This window comes from Solanum dulcamara, chromosome 7 (assembly GCF_947179165.1).
Source record: "Solanum dulcamara chromosome 7, daSolDulc1.2, whole genome shotgun sequence".
Classification (NCBI taxonomy): domain Eukaryota; kingdom Viridiplantae; phylum Streptophyta; class Magnoliopsida; order Solanales; family Solanaceae; genus Solanum; species Solanum dulcamara.
Window position 1 is genome coordinate 7,826,771 of NC_077243.1, and position 17,109 is coordinate 7,843,879.

Sequence of the window (17,109 nt, forward strand, 5' to 3'; positions counted from 1 at the left end):
CCCTTTGCCTATCGTAACTTACTAGACTTCAATAATGATGCCAGAGTTATTTACTTTGTAATTTCACAAGCCATTATGTGTCCCAGGTTAGACAATCTCATATTCCATCTTCCTCAATAAAATTTATAATGATCATCACAGTACAGGGATTAACTTAATATGCTTAGCAGTGGAATAACAGTGCAACAGAAAACTGCTAGCTGAAATAGGGCCTGAATTATTTTACAGGCAGCTCACAATTACAGGCAAAGGCACGGGGAGCAATTAATACTGCAGAAGATTAAACGGACATGAACAAGCAATGTTAATTGGATAATCGCTTAGTTGTTTATATGATCTTGGTGGTTAATTATCTATGCAAACATATGGAATATTTGCATCTGTTCAGATACTCATAATATCAAGAGGCTTTAACTTTTTGTTTTTCCGTACTTATCATTGATCATGTCCTAGTGAACCACTTACTGTTATCGCTCACATATTAGGCATTTCAAAACGAAGAAATATATCACATCGAAAACTTCTTACATGACTTATAGGAATCCACTGGAGCACTTCTTTACAGCACTAGTGAATTAAGCCACTGCTTAGTTACGAAGAGTCTTTATATCATCCACAAGTTCTTGAAGTTCCTCCATTGTCGCACTCAGCAGGCCTACAAGATAAAATGCAAGATTTAGCACGCAACTATATCAAGTCCATCCTCAGATAATTGAATAAAGTTTGCCAGAATGCTGACCTTTATCGTTATTCAATCTATACAGTTCTCCATTTGAAATGCGACTTTTCTTTGCTCTTGGGTGCTCTTCCAGCATTCTGGTTGTGAATGTCTCCAATTTGGTATGAAAATCTGATGCAGTTCGTACTAATTCTGGAAGAAACAGCCAATTAAGGGCATCATATTCAATAGCTTTTCAGTGAATTTACTGGAATTATATCATCAAGCACAAAACCGTGCAAACGAAAGTTTCAAAGTGATCCCTATTAAGGATTCCCAATATGGAATGTAATCACCAGTTCAAATCCATAAAGGAGCTACATAATGAGCTGAAGTAGGAAAAGTTTAGAAGCAGAGGCTAGATTAAGTCGATTCTACTCTCAAATTTAAGAGATGTTAGATGATCAGCACATTATTCAAGAACACACATAGAGTTCCCAAATCTATTTTTCTCACAAGCTACAACCACACCATACGCAAAGGCAATCTTCTATGTAGTCTAAGATAACATGTCTAATTCTGCTCTTTTTCTATCTTCTTTCCTTCTTTGCTGTTTAATAGAAGCTAAGTCAAGGTGCAGAACCTCAACACACACACATGAGTCAGTGCAGATACTGAATTTACCATATGTGGCTGAACCTCCCTAGGAAGAGCAAGGAAACGATTAATAACAAGGTGTCAAAATACCAAGTCATTCACGGTCTTGACAAAGGAAGAACAGTAACCTATATTAGTTAGTAAAGATGGAAAAAAAAATGCCTAGACTATAGTCAAGATCAAAGGAAGGTATATTTCATGTGAAAATCCGGATCATTTTCAGTAACATGTATCTTTTGTTAGCCCAGCTGCTAAACGTTCTGACCCAAAATACAAAAGAGGGATTATCTAGTCATAAAATACCACATACACAGTTTTTGCTTTTCAATAATAAAGACTTGCATCTAAAGAAAGGTAACCAGACTAGGCTGCTATGTTTCCCAAAATGATGTTTCATGATTCTCAAGTCAAGAAGCATTTCCAGAGTTGAGCAGAAGATTTACCTTCAAACTTCTCATGCACTGACTGTTGCTGATACAAATCTAATGCTTCAGTAAGAGAGGCAGCAGAGCGACCACTTAACATAGACTGCCTTTCCAGTGATCGTAGTTCTCTGTTGAGCTCAGCAGACTCTTTTCCCACCTGCATAGATAGTAAATTGCAAAGAAATAGAATTATCAGTTTATAAAGAAATGAGGCATCTACTAATTTTCTGAGGACCCCCTACCTGAGAAAGTTTGTTCCTTAAAAAATCCAACTTTGAGTCTAGTTCCGGATTCTCAATACCATTAGTATCAAGTGAAGAGTCGCTGGATGGTCCGTCCTAGATAAACATCCCAAAATTAATTTTAAATCATAGATATGAGTAATTACTGTCTACTAACCATCAGCAAATAATGAATCAACTTTTAAATAACAATTAAAGAATAAAATGCATGAAGCCTAGTCCCCAAGATTGAGATTTAATTTCCATTCAGGCATTCTGCTCATATACAGCGCTCCATTTAGTCCCAATCAGACGAATGACCAATAGAAAATTGATGCTTCTATTCCTTCTACTTTCCGATAATTGAATATGGATTCAACTGCAGGTTGCAATAGATGATAGTTACCTTTTCAATTGTGCACCTTCAGTGTAATGTGCCCTGGGAAGCACGTTCTTCGACCCACATCCATATGAACAACTTGCATGAATCCTCTCCACTCCTACTTTTTATTCTATTACTATTTCCTACTTATAAATTTGGCTACAAAAGTGGACCAAGCCGAATCGCCGTGTTCCCTATCTGTATGCTATCACAGAAAGACTCTAACCATCTGGGTTACCAGGTACTCCTATTTCTTAGGGAGTGGAAACGATCAAAGAGCCAGTGGTCAATCATCTCATAGAAACAAATTTTTTTTGTTCTCAGACTCCATATCTGAACTCGAGATGTGCTATTGAAACAACATTTGGCAGAATAATTAAACAGATCTCCTCCAAACTTTACTTAATATCCTTTTAGGAAAACAATAATTATGAAAGATTAGTTTCTTATATATTGAGTTATCTTCATCAAGCGACAAAGAGAAACAAAAAGCATGAAAAAGAAAAATTTACCATTTCAATCAGCTCTTCAGCATGATGATTGATGCATATATAAAAGATCCAGAGGTAAATTGTTTGATGCTTCATATAACTTGTCTTAGGTGTAAAATCTATGTAGATTATAAATATGCAAGTCTTAAAACAAAGGATGGAATAGAAATAAATGACATTCTAAAATTTACTAAGTGGACATATTGATTTTCCAATATGCAGAAAATGAAACTACACGCTTAATATGAGACAAATGATAATTCTCAACCGAGGTAAAGAAAAAGACACAGGATACTATCCATAATAGAGAACATACAGCCTTGGGCAAAGAGAACCCTCGTGGAACCGTAAAACAGTGGTGCAAAGAGTACTTCTCCCACATACTCAACCGCTTATCCAGAGCCAATTGGATTATGTTCTTAATGTTGGCCACACCCTACAAGTGAACTTTTTGCCTGTCAGTGGCCTGAGATGCTTAAACTTAACAAAATAATACTCTCTCTAACCCAATTTATGTGGCACAATTGAAATTTCGAGATTCAAACTTCTAAAACTTTGACAGAAAATTCAGATACAGAAGTTTTAAGTTTTTTGAACTAAAGTTTATACATTTGAAAACTATCTAGGATAAATCACAATAATTAATAATTTAAAATATATAAATTCCACAAAAATTTGGATGACTTTGGAAATTCCAATCATGCCACATAAATTGGGACGGAGGGAGTAATGCACTAAAGACGCACTTGCTTAAAATAGTATGAACTCCAACCTTTCTCAGATCTTCGGTTCGATCTGTGCCATCAGTCTTCAGAAGCTTTGCTGCCTCTCTACAACAGAGCATCATAAGGTAAGATAAATGGCACAAGAGTTGAAACAAATGACCGAAAATTACTTGAAAAAATGAAGACTGGAGAAGGTACTACTTACTGGTGGAAGAAATCGAAAGCATCGTCTACTAAATCATCGACACAATTGAGGGCCTCGTTGATGAAGAGTTGGGGATTTAGGTTCAATGAATCGAACACCTTCTCGCTCTCGCTGCCTTCCATTTGCCCGCTCCCTTATTTCAATTTCCTCAAGGGTTTGGTGCTTCTGCAATTTCAAAATTCTGATACCCAAGCCCTTTTTCTTCTTTTGCTTCAGCTTCCCGCCATGTCGGATTTATTTTTTTCATTTAACAATCCCAAATAGGCAGTAAAATATTATTGGGACTGCTGTTTAAGCTATATTTTGGTTTTAAAAAAGTGTTTTAATTTGATTTAGATTACTAATTGTATTATCTTGTTGTTGGAATTATTGTTAAAATTTAGTTTAGTAATTGTGTAATATTGCTAGGGGTCGTTTGGTGTGATGGATAAGAGGGTTTAATTTCGAGATAATTTTTAAGTGTTCTTAAATCTTTTTTGGGTTGTAAAGGATGAGATAGGTTATCTTAGGATTAACAATTAGTATTGGGATAAGTTATCCCTCCCTAGATGGATTAGTAATCGCAGGATAACTTATCATGGGATAAAGTATGTAAAATAACAAAAATACCATTTTTAAATTCTCTTTTATACACCACTTTTTATATTCATGTATATTAACATAATTTTTAACAACATTTATAATAACATTCACAACCTTAATTAATCGTTATTTTTATGATAATATATTTTTCTATTAAAAAATTATATTTTATAATACAATTTCTATTTATTAATATATTATAAGTTGAATTTATTTGTCTAATTCTTATGTTTATTTATATTTTGCTTTCTTTTAAAATGTCCGCTTCAATACTAAATTACATATTTTTAATTAAATAATTTATTACTCACTTAAAAATTATATTTTATATATCAATTAAAATGTAGATAATTTTAATTATAGAATTTATTTTACTTTAATAAACTTAAAATAAAAGTTTTTTTTTTGTGCTAAATAAGATGAAAGTTTTATTTTTAAGTTAAACAAGATGAAAGTTTAATTTTAAAAACACACGGTACAATCATTAAAATACATACACAAAAATATTAAAGTTAAATAAGATGAAAATTTTATTTTTAAGAATGAATAATTAAAGTTTGCAAAGAAAATGTTAGAAAAATAAACTAAATAAGGTGGAGGGTATTTTTGTAAACAAACAACTTATTCTTAAAAATTATGCACTGAATATAATTTTGACTATGATAAACCAAACAAGCAACCAAAACTGCTCTCAGCATAACTAATCCATCATAACTTATCCGGCATAACTTATACCAACATAATTAATATCATCGTAACTTGTATCCAAACCAAACGACCCCTTGATTGTCTTATTAGAATTAAGGCTCATTTGATTGGAAAAAAAGTTATACGGAAATATAACTATCCCTAGATTAGTTATCTTTCACCAACACTACAATATTGAGATAATTAATTCCGAAATAATTTTTCTTCACAATTTTTTCTCAGCCAAACATAGGATAAATTTATCTTAAAATTAATTCCAAGATTACTTATCCATTATCTCTAGTACCAAACAAGCCTTTAAGAGTCGTTCAATGCGAGATATAAGGCATAATAATCCGGGGATAAAATGCCGAATTATTTTATTCTGTATTTGGTTAGGTAGTCTTCATATTATTTATCCCTCTACTTATATCATAATGATAGAATAATTTATCTTAGAATAACTTGTTCCCAATCAAATGATTTCTTAGTTACTTACCATTTAAATTTTAATTCAATAAAAGAAATTATATCAATAAGCTAATAGAGTTACGGACCAATTAACTAAAAATGAATGCGAGTTAAATACTTTTAAAAACTTAATTTTGTACTCCAATTCCTTCGTGTTTAGTATTTATACTTTTAAAATAAACGGAATGAATACTATGTTGTTTATGCTTGTCTCCGCATGTAATCACTCTTAATTATGTCGTTACATTTGATGTGAAGTCACGAGACAGACATATTTGCTTCACTTTGTTAATTGTGTATTCTCATGACGTCACAAGCGGTACCTCACATTTGTGATAAAAAGCAGAGACGTAGCAATTTTTTTCTCTATTTTCAATAATTCAAAAGTATATCCGTTCTCATAATGAGCACTTATTGGTATTTATGTTTAGGTCCTCAATTATTCCGGAATATGTCAAAATGATCTAATAAGTTACTGATATTTTCATCTGACCGATAATCCGCAAACTGGTAATGTTTGCGCAACGAATTCGAGGGCTCTTCACGATGACGAAGAAGAGTCCTTGTTCCATTCAAGCTTTATACGACCTTTGTAAGCAGACTTTTGCGCCTTCTGCGACTTCATCACCTTCTTCTCAAGCTATCCACAAACTGTATTCCCTTTTGGGTACTTACCTTTTACCCTTTTGCTTCAGGAACCGGTTCTTCTCTATCTCAATGTTTAACATTTTCACTTAGCGTGCTAATTCTTGTTTAATGCGACAATTATGAGCTCCGGAGCCGTTTTTATTAAGGAAATTGAGGAAGCGAAGTTATTTATGAACATAATATTAATGTTAGATGTGAATTATGATGAATGAAGTCGATTAAAGGGAGGGGGGCTTGGTGCAAGGCATAGCTGCCAAAGATAGAAAATGCTAACGAAGGAAGTTGATTTACAAAATGTTGTATGAGTGGCAATAGTTAACATGGAGAAAGTTGAAATCTTTTTTCACAAATATGGTAATCAAACATTTATTTTGCTGTTTGTATCACATACAAATGTGCAGAGTGTACAAGAAAGTAATGGGGATTGTTATAAGTGTTTTAAATCGAAGTTCAGGAAAGGTACGGTTTATGGTATCATAGACTGCGTATTACAAGAGGTTTTAACATTTTTTTACAGATACAATTGGTCCTGAAGATGTTGGACTGAAAGATGAAAGCCTAGATGATGAAAGAGGTCATGGTCTTTTTGGACTCAATGTCTTCAACAGGGTGGATCGGTGGGCTCAACCGATAACATATGTAGATATTCACGAGGGTCAAAACTTTACAGTAAGATATTTTCTTATTTTGCTGCATTAATGCATGTGTATTTGCCATATGCATTTACTTGGTCTCTCATTGGATTGTTGTTTAATAACGATTTATCCTCGTGTCAACACAGCCTTTGGAAATGTACTACAGAAGGAGAAAGCTACATATCCTCACTATTTGTATATCCAATGAGGTTTTTTTTTGGGATCTCCACCATCCAACCTTTGAGAAAAAAACATACAAATTTAATTGGATGCATGCAAGGACATTCTAAAATACACCTGACTTTAAAGCCTGAATGAACAGGTCTACTTTTATGGTTAAAAAATAATTCTTCAAGTTATATTGTAGGAAAATTTTAATGGTCAGACGTAAGACGTTTATTGACATCATGCCTTCATTACTTTATTTCTAGTAGTATCAAATGTATGGTTTTTCATTAGATGAGTATTTCAAGCTTGTGTAATATCTACTACAAACTCAATTGGAAATGATGTATGCAGATGTGTATGTTTTGTTTCCCAACTTCTGCTGTCATTCCATTGCATGATCATCCTGGAATGACTGTTTTGAGTAAAGTCCTCTATGGATCCTTGCACGTGAAAGCTTATGATTGGGTTGAGCCAGCTTGCATCAGGAAAAGTGAACGTGTTGGTCATCCTACAGGTTAGTTTTAAACGAATTTCAAGTGTTTAAGTGCTTCTAAAATCCTCTCTTGGTAAGACGAGGTGCCAAAGAAATAAAGCATTCACATTCTGTTCATTAGAGTACTCATTAAGTGAACTTTAGAGAATCTAAATATTTGTGGGTGTGGATGATAAAGTGGCCAGAAGTCACTTCATTGACTTGATACGACCATTAGTTATATATAGAAACTTTTCTAGGACAAGCAGGCAAAACTATTAACATGGAAGTTTAATATATTGAATTAGATCCTCTTGCTGCCGAGGCTCCGCAATATGTTAAGAGAACTTTTAGACAGCAAAGTTTCTACATGGTCCAGCCGTCCAGAAATTGTATGATAAAAAATTTGAAAATAATAGCGCAGGATTTGCATTTGTAGCAATTCAGGATATGATCGTGTCTTTCTTTTAGCTTCACCAATATGTATGGTACTTATATTTGATGGTCTTGTCAACTCGACCGTCCATTATGGTCCCTCTTCAGTGGCTGTTATGATGCTCAATGGACTTGAGATTTTGTTAGGGTAGTTATTTAGATGACCTCATTTCTTTCAAACAGCATCATGATAAGAGATCACCCTTTTACTTCTTAAAAACAAACTTTTCTTTTATAAGGTTTTTAATGAGGAACTTTCTTGCACTTCAGAGTTATGTTGAAATTTTAAAATTTGAACTTAGAGACAAATAAGAGGATGGTATGTGCAATAGCTACCGATCACTTTTGTCTATATTTCTTTAGCTACCGATCACTTTTGTCTATATTTCTTTTGATTGCAGCATTGTCTTTAGAGCGGTGCCTCCTTGTATATGAACGGACGAATTCCTCCACTGTGTCCCACGTTCCTTTTGGCTAGAATTCATACCCACTACTCCTCTCTCTCAAATGACAGATCTGTTCTGCTCCCATCCATCGTTTTTTGGCTAGAATGCATAACCATTCTTAGTTGTTGCGCAATTGCCTGTACATCCTCTGCTTTTGAAATATATGTGGGATCTGTTCTTTCTCATTCTTTTTACCCATTACTTATGTTGTGTGGACTGTCAGAAAACACATCTCTCTTGGCAGAACTCTCATCACTACCACCACCGTATGCAGTGACATCTTCAGCGCCATAACTTCTCCCCTTTAAGTTCTATCAGTATTTACCATGATAAATTCTTGATCCCTAGTATATTCACAAGAACCCATCTTCACTTTGGCAAATCGATTACTGGAGGTGTGAAGTTTTTGCAGTTGACGGGATAGTAATCAAGATTTGATGTACTAAATGGCAACCTGGATTAATAAGTGAAATTCTTAATTTCTTATTTTCTTGAGGATTGGCGCTTGCCTGATTTCTATGGATGAATCTTAGGTTGCAGCTTGTTGACTCTGGTAAACAAGAGAGAACCATTCTTCTAACATGACAGAACTATCTTGCATTATTGATTTATACTAGAGCTTGTGTTTTTGGAGAATCCGGTATTTCAGCGCTAGTTCATGTAATTTGGGGTTTATTTGGTTTTATGTAAAAAATATCGTGTTTTGCTGTTTTCCTTTCTTCATTTCATCATATTTATATATTGATAATGTTTAACAAATCTACAAGCGATGGTCGAGAAATTTATGGTTCCAGTTTTCTTGTTTTGGCAACACTTGGTTAGCAATCCCACTCATTACGAGCTCAATTATTTGTTGCAATCTATCTGCTAGTGCTTGATCCATTTCATTTTGGGGTCTGTCAAGTTGAGTCCAGTAGCATCTGAGCTGAGCTGGACTGAGTCGATCCCCGTTGAGATTTTACTTTCTTCGCCTTGTGCGCTATAGCATTTTACTGCTTTGTCCTATTTGTTGGTGCTTTCCTCAGTATATATTACTTTGAAAAACTCTTTGTTGTCGTATATTCTTTCACTGATTAAGAGGTATGCTCTTAAATGTTTGCACTTCATGTACATAGACTATCCTTGTCAAAAATCGATATCCACCAGCACCGTCTTAGACACTCGGAATCATAGCACTCGACATGCATTTGCATATCCTTTTGATTATTTGAATACATGCTGCTAATTCAAAGTGCAATAGGATCTCTGAAATTTTCTTCTGGGTAATATCTCTGAGACTACAAAAAAAATTGCTGATTTTGATAGTTATCACTATCTTATTTTCCCTACTTTTTCCATTTGTGGATCTTTATGATTTATTATATACGAAAAGCATTAAGAAATAGAAACATGATGCATTTATTTGACAGTGAGACTAGCTAGGTTGGCGGTTGATAAGGTCGTAAGTGCACCACATGGTACATCTGTTTTGTATCCCAAGAGTGGAGGGAATCTGCACTGTTTTACTGCCGTTACACCTTGTGCAGTTCTGGACATTCTTGCTCCTTCTTATCTTGAAGCAGCTGGCAGAAGATGTACCTACTACCATGATTATCCTTATTCCAGCTTTGGTTAGTGTCTATCTACTTTCCTTTTGAAGCCTTGTCTTTCTCAAGGATTGCTTAGCTATTTTGGATTTGAGTCAGATGTAATCAGTTTGTTCGAGAGTTGTATTGAGATAAACATGTCATGCATTTGCAGCAAATGGAGATGAAATTGTAGGTAATGGAAAAGAACAAGACTATGCATGGCTTGCTGTGGTTGATACACCAGAGGATCTGTACATGCGCCCAGGAAGTTACATGGGTCCAGACATCCAGAGGTAGCAATATACGTTTTCCGGCATTTGATTAAGTATGGAGTGTGGATGTTCATGGAGCCCTTTTATTGTGACCCTACCCAAGATTGACCTATAAATCAGTTATTGATGCTTAACTGCTGTGTATTGTTACTGTGTTTTCTTTCTTCCGTTTTCTTCATAATTTTCAAGAAGGCTGTTGATCATGTTGTTAGAATCATGAAAATGCTACAGTATTATATCGTAGTCAAGCATTTGGAACTTTATATTGGAGTTTGTATTAGTTCCCAACTTATGGGACTACAGTAGGTAGTATTAGTTCCATATGATCACCATCTGCTCCCCACATGTCAACGAAGTATTTTCCTCAATATAAACTTTTGAGCCATTGTAATTTCTTTTTCCATGTTCCTCATGTCAAAAAGGAAATTGTTTATCTACACAGAATTCAAGATCTTTCAATTACTCCAGTGTTTGTTAATGTGTCATTCGTCTTAGGAGTTGATGCTGCTAAGTTTTTAAGTGTAATTGGAAAGTGCACTGTCCATTGCACTCAAGTTTCCAAGTCTTGATTTACATCAGCAGAGAACTCTCGATAAAGACTGATATTAGATGGTCATTTTTCATGTTTGTGTTTCAGAACTTGCATTTCCAGCATTATAATCCTATCGAGTAGCTTAGTGAAAAGCATAGTCAGTTTCAGTAAAACTGGTAGCCTTTGCTGTAGTCATGCAGCCCATTATCAGGAATGCGATTTCTCTGGTTGGTTACTTTGTGGTGTTAATTTTTTGATGTGATTATATGAGAGAACTGTCCCTAGTAACATCTGGAGAACTGATATATGGAAACGAGAAAACCTGAAATATTTGTTAAACACAACAATTTGTTGACTTGAGTGGATATCAGGCCACTAATCCTCCACAACAACTAGATATAAGTACTGTCATGACATCCAAAAGAATATGGAGGGCCCTTATTCTTTTGATTAAGAGAGCACTACTACTGCAGACGGAATTCTGTTTGTGGAAAATAAAATAAACACGCATGAAAGACTTGTTTATTTTCAAAAAAGAACTGCACGAAAAGTTGATCAGATGTAGCTTCTAATGCCTACCTGATCCTCCATGAATACATATCGAACAACAACGCCGACTGAGTATACAAAAAAAGAAAAGCTTTCTGGATTCTCCCTATAGTAATTTAGTTTTTGATTGCTTTCTCACGGAGATCTGAAAGATTCACCAGCATAGCGAACATTTCCAAGTTCCTCTTCGATACGCAGAAGCTGCAGTCAGTATAGTAGAGTTTAGCCACTCAACCAAGCAGAAACATTTTTATCAAAATAAAATAAAATAGACGCATTCACCCTTAAGTTATCAACAAACACAGAAGAGTTAGATCAAACTAAACATAATGGGACATCAGACATCAACACAATCCAGTTGAAATGCTACAAGGTGCTTTTTTTGGGTGGGGATGGGGGCGGGGGGGACTTTTCTGGAGGAAGATTGAACGACTAGAGTACTAATTTTACAATCGGCAATGGAGATGAGTATCCACATAGAAAGCTTATCAACTTCCAAGCAGTCACGGTAAAATTGCCAAAAGCAGGATGAATAAAGGTTACTAAACACTCTGACAAGAGACTACTACCTAAATAAATATATTACTAATGAAATAACTTAAACAAGAACAAAGGTAACAATTAAAAATAAGATGAAAGAAACAAAGGAAGAAAGGGAATTAAAGTGTTCCAACCTGGTTGTATTTTGCCAGCCGCTCACTCCGGCAGGGTGCTCCCGTCTTGATCTGCATTATGGGAAAATTTAAAAGAATATTAATGCGCTGCTGGTGGTTATAAGAGTGGAAAAGATTAACCAACGTTTAACAGCTGGAAGTCGAGAGTACCTGTCCACTGGCCAAACCAACAGACAGATCTGCGATAAAATTATCCTCTGTTTCACCACTTCGGTGACTGACCATAACTCCCCAGCCCGCAGCTTTGGAGTCTAGCGCTGCTTGAATGGATTCTGTCACAGTGCCAATCTGGTTAACCTGCAACAGTTTGAAAGTTGATGAGCCAAGTCCTCACAACCTGATGCAATGTTTCTATCTAACAGGACTGGATCCGTGATAATGTATAAATAGTTTTTTATATGTCTGAACTTTCTCCTCCTTTTCCATTCAAACTTCAAATAGAACTATACATGAAAACAAAGTGATATAGTTCATGTGAACTCTGACGAGTCAAGTGCTTCAAGTCACTCCTGAAAAGAGGGACTCAGATTAATCACACCATAAAAATATATGCAGACAAAACATAAGCCGTGAAGTATTCTGTCTTATGAAAATGTGTTCATTCAAAAAGGTTAATAAACATACTACTATTGTACTGTTCAGACCAAGATCTTTCTAGGATAATCTCTGCTAGTTAAATACTCTTAACAACAACAACAACAACAACAACCCAGTGAAATCCCACAACGTGGGGTCTGGGGAGGGTAGAGTGTACGCAGACCTTACTCCTACCAAGGTAGGACGGCTGTTTCCGAGAGACCCTCGGCTCAAAAAAGGCATAAAAGGAGGTCAGATAAGGTTAAGAAATTCAAAGCGCTATAGGAAAATAAATAACGAAGGCATCACAGATAAAATAGAGTAATCAAAAGTACTGAAAGTAATAAATAGTAACAGAAATAGCAGAAATGAGAGCACAAGGAATTGTAATGTGCTAGTGCGCCTATGAATAGGCAAGAATAACGAGACTATGTACTAGCCTTCTATCCTAATGTGGGTCCTCCACACCCTCCTATCTAAGGTCATGTCCTCGGTAAGCTGTAACTGAGCCATGTCCTGTCTAATCACCTCTCCCCAATACTTCTTCAGCCTACCCCTACCTCTTCTGTAACCATCCATGACCAACCTCTCACACCTTCTCACTGGGTCATCTGTGTCTCTCCTCTTCACATGCCCAAACCGTCTCAGTCGCATTTCCCGCATCTTGTCTTCCACCGAGGCCACTCCTACCTTGTCCCGAATAACCTCATTTCTAATCCTGTCGCTCCTGGTGTGACCACACATCCATCTCAACATTCTCATCTCGGCAACTTTCATCTTTTGAATGTGAGAGATCTTAACTGGCCAACACTCTGCCCCATACAACATAGCCAGTCTAACCACCACTTTGTAGAACTTGCACTTAAGTTGTGGCGGCACCTTCTTGTCGCATAGCACTCCGGAAGCGAGCCTCCATTTCATCCACCCTGCCCCAATACGATGTGTGACATCATCGTCAATCTCCCCGCTGCCTTGCATGATAGACCCAAGATACTTGAAACTACTTCTCTTTTGAATGGCTTGATCACCAAGCTTAACTTCCACGCCAACCTCCTGAGGTGTCTCACTGAACTTGCACTCTAAGTACTCTGTCTTGGTCCTACTCAGCTTAAACCCTTTAGACTCCAAGGTATGTCTCCAATCCTCCAGCTTAGCATTAACTCCACTACGAGTCTCATCAATCAGGACTATGTCATCCGCGAAAAGCATACACCATGGCACCTCACCTTGAATTTGTCGCATCAATGCATCCATCACCAAGGCAAATAAAAATGGACTTAGAGCCGATCCTTGATGCAACCCCATCCCAACAACTGGGAAATGCTCTGAGTCCCCTCCTACTGTCCTTACCCTGGTTTTGGCTCCCTCATACATGTCCTTGATCACCCTAATGTATGCCACAGGTACATCTTTAGCCTCCAAACATTTCCATAGTATCTCTCTTGGAACTTTATCGTAGGCCTTTTCTAAGTCGATGAATACCATATGCAAGTCCCTCTTCCTCTCCCTATATTGATCCACCAGTCTCCTCATAAGATGAATGGCTTCTGTAGTTGAGCATCCCAGCATAAATCCGAACTAGTTCTCTGAACTAGTTAAATACTCGTAAGTCTTTCTAAAAAGCACCAAATTAAGCACCACTGTTTTAAGGCTCTTTCTGTCAATGTATTAAGGCTATTTTGCTTATAAGTGCCCAGGATCAACTCAAAGGTATTGTACCTTACAGGTAGCATAACTTCACTTTGCTTCTTTAATTTATGTACAATTAAGTTTTAGAACTTTGAGCAACTAAGCATTCGAAATGAGAAAGAAGCCTACTGATGGAACAAGGCAACTTTGCTACAGAAATGTGTATGTTGCTTAAAGACAAATCTTTACCTTCAACAACAATGCATTGCATGCTTTTTTCTGAATTGCTTCAGCAATTCTCTTTGGATTAGTCACCAGCAAATCATCACCAACAAGTTGAATATCAACTGAAGATTGTAGAGATGCCCAAGAGCTCCAATCATCTTGGTCAAAGGGATCTTCAATAGATACAATAGGAAAATCTTTGACAAACTCCTTGTAGAGTTCACAGAGGCTCTGAGCACTAAGTACATGAGCTCCATCATTTGGTTGTTTCTTGAAATTGAGATCATATTTTGCATCTTTTGTCAAGAACTCGGATGCTGCTACATCCATGCCAATTTTAATCTGCACCAATCTTTCAATTAGGAAGTCCATAACTTCCGAAAATAAAATAATTTAATAAAACTGCAAGGCCAAAAAAAAAAGGCGACCTTGCCAGTGTAACCAGCCTTCTCAATTGCATCCATAAGCAATACTAGCCCTTCCCTGTTATCCTGGACATTTGGAGCGAATCCACCTTCATCACCAACATTGCATGCATCTTGCCCATACTTAGCTTTGATAATTCCCTTTAGAGTGTGGTAGACTGTTCTCCAATCAAGTGTTGACAGTTAAAATACTATGTAGAGAGATTATTTACAAGTTTGCAGAACACATCATATGCAAAGGTTACAGGTCATGGGGCTATAGGAACTTCAGGACAAAACAGCATTTTGACAATCAGAATAAGAATTTTAGCTACCGTTTTACTTCTCCTAATGCAGATTTACTGAAACCAACACTATTTTGTCAAAGTGAGACAGATAGCCATCAAGAAAGGAAGCAATTTTATATGTGCACTATTTTCCTTAATCCTGATTCCAGAGGACAGGAGGAAAATATATTTACACGATCCTCACCTTCACTACCCATACAAAGTGCCTCAGCAAATGTTGATGCTCCAACAGGTAGAATCATGAATTCTTGCATAGCCAAATTGTTGCCAGCATGACTCCCTCCATTTATCACATTGAACGCTGGAACTGGCATTACAAGTTCTTTGGTTCCAGATATTTCTTGAATGTGTTTATACAAAGGTACTGCTTTTGCTCCAGCACCAGCTCTACACACACTGAGAGAGACTCCAAGAATGGCATTAGCCCCAAGTTTTGATTTATTAGGAGTTCCATCAATATCCAGCATAACAGCATCAACATCAGTTTGGTTCCTTCACAAGGAGAAAAGAAAATTGCCACATTTAAATGGAACTGAAGAAGTATTAAGAAGCCACCAAGGCAGCCATTTCCTATGGCATTTATTATTATTGAGAAATTAACTTGAATAGCCGTCCACCAAAAAATAGTGTACAATATATGTATATATGTGTGTAACCGTGTATAATTAGTGTACATCGAGTAGCTGTTATAAATATTTTTGGCCATGTGTAACAATAATGCAGTACCATACAAGCAATAGCACCACCAGTATTCTCTACTTATCTATCTTTTGAGTTGTCTTTCTGTCTTACACTATCAGTCATCTTCTTATTGTCTACCTCAACTTGAACCAAGCCAAGTTTCAGCAAATTTCATTATTACTAGCCAAAATCATATATGCAGTTGTCAGCTTATTGACAACCAATAAAGACAGTAGCAAACTGTAACATAGAAAGATCTTGATTCTGATTGTGCAAGTGCTCTAAACAACTCTCTTTGATCAGTAAGAATGCTCTAAACAAACTTTCAGCTTGTGGAAAACTACCATTTTGTTAAGTACTATAACAAATTGAGAGCAAATACTAGTGGAAGATCGAAACTTTTACAATATAAAAATGAAAAAAAGGGAAGAAAACGCGAATTTTAAGAAATGTGAAAATTAAGTAGTAAGATTAAATTACCTCACATCAACACCAAGAAGTTTGGGCCCCAAAAAATCATTAATATTTTTGACAGCATTGAGGACCCCCTTACCTCCATAAAGGCTCTTGTCACCATCTCTGAGCTCTAGTGCCTCATAGATCCCGGTGGAAGCCCCACTCGGAACCGCCGATCGGTAAAGTAGATCATCGCCGGTGACCAGATCAACCTCGACGGTAGGATTTCCTCTGCTATCTATGATCTGCCTTGCCTTGATAGACTTCACCTTGGCTGATGCCTTGGATGCAGTTGCCGATGGAGAAACGGCGACGGAGCATCGGACGGTGGAAGACGACGGCCGAGATTGAATCTTTTGGGTGGCAGGTAATGAAAAAAGCGGCGTTTGCGATTTGGGTTTGGTGGAAAAAAAGGTCTTAGAGAGCTGAGAGGGAGCTAAGGCCATTTTTTTTGTGTGTGTGTGCGTGAAATGCAGAAAGAGAAAGAGAAATTTTGCAGTTGAAGAGAGGAAAAAGGTTTTGGGGATTATTTAAATGAAGCAAAAGGGTTTATAGGAAAGTCCGCCGAAGGGCGAAGAAAGCAAGAGTTTGGTGATGAAAATGGCTTCGAGGGTAGTTGGTTGGTGCTTTGGAGGAGACGTTAGTAGTAGAATACATATATATGAACTTCGAAAGGCCAATGAGTTGGTAGGTACAAATTAGTGTTTTGGTATTTGTGGGTTCCATCAGATTTCCTGTTACAAATTCTTGGGCCACCTAATCAACTTTTGAGGACCAGAAAATGAAGAATTGTTTGAATATATTCCCGGAATTTATATGACACTTCATTTTGTGGATCAATTTAATTAATTCTTAAACTTTGATTGGATTATTATCAACTCAAATATCTTAAAATTAAAATTTTGATATTTAGCTTCTCTATGATAA

General features: G+C 36.3%; 3 protein-coding genes across 4 annotated transcripts; 1 reads left to right on the plus strand and 2 right to left on the minus strand.

Annotated features, from left to right (window-relative positions):
* Nucleotides 1-395: 395 nt before the first annotated feature.
* LOC129895079 (protein MIS12 homolog) lies at nucleotides 396-4,029 on the minus strand. Its single transcript, XM_055970719.1, has 7 exons — nucleotides 3,765-4,029; nucleotides 3,607-3,664; nucleotides 3,151-3,270; nucleotides 1,983-2,078; nucleotides 1,759-1,897; nucleotides 740-871; nucleotides 396-655 (listed from the first exon to the last, which is right to left on the minus strand). The coding sequence occupies exons 1-7, from the start codon at nucleotides 3,884-3,886 to the stop codon at nucleotides 588-590; spliced, it is 735 nt and encodes a 244-aa protein (XP_055826694.1). The 5' UTR covers nucleotides 3,887-4,029; the 3' UTR covers nucleotides 396-587.
* Nucleotides 4,030-5,948: 1,919 nt separating this feature from the next.
* On the plus strand, nucleotides 5,949-10,539 carry LOC129896973 (plant cysteine oxidase 3). Of its 2 annotated transcripts, none has more exons than XM_055972980.1 (5): nucleotides 5,949-6,171; nucleotides 6,670-6,821; nucleotides 7,307-7,469; nucleotides 9,835-9,918; nucleotides 10,049-10,539. In XM_055972980.1, the coding sequence occupies exons 1-5, from the start codon at nucleotides 6,018-6,020 to the stop codon at nucleotides 10,171-10,173; spliced, it is 678 nt and encodes a 225-aa protein (XP_055828955.1). In that variant the 5' UTR covers nucleotides 5,949-6,017; the 3' UTR covers nucleotides 10,174-10,539. The 2 variants fall into 2 exon arrangements, with proteins under 2 accessions (XP_055828955.1, XP_055828954.1); XM_055972979.1 differs by having other exon boundaries at nucleotides 5,951-6,171; nucleotides 9,718-9,918.
* Nucleotides 10,540-11,180: 641 nt separating this feature from the next.
* LOC129896972 (enolase 1, chloroplastic) lies at nucleotides 11,181-16,834 on the minus strand. The gene is made up of 7 exons (XM_055972978.1): nucleotides 16,207-16,834; nucleotides 15,230-15,537; nucleotides 14,762-14,916; nucleotides 14,358-14,675; nucleotides 12,054-12,200; nucleotides 11,904-11,954; nucleotides 11,181-11,430 (listed from the first exon to the last, which is right to left on the minus strand). Exons 1-7 carry the CDS (start codon nucleotides 16,626-16,628, stop codon nucleotides 11,365-11,367), a joined length of 1,467 nt encoding a protein of 488 aa, XP_055828953.1. The 5' UTR covers nucleotides 16,629-16,834; the 3' UTR covers nucleotides 11,181-11,364.
* Nucleotides 16,835-17,109: the final 275 nt, after the last annotated feature.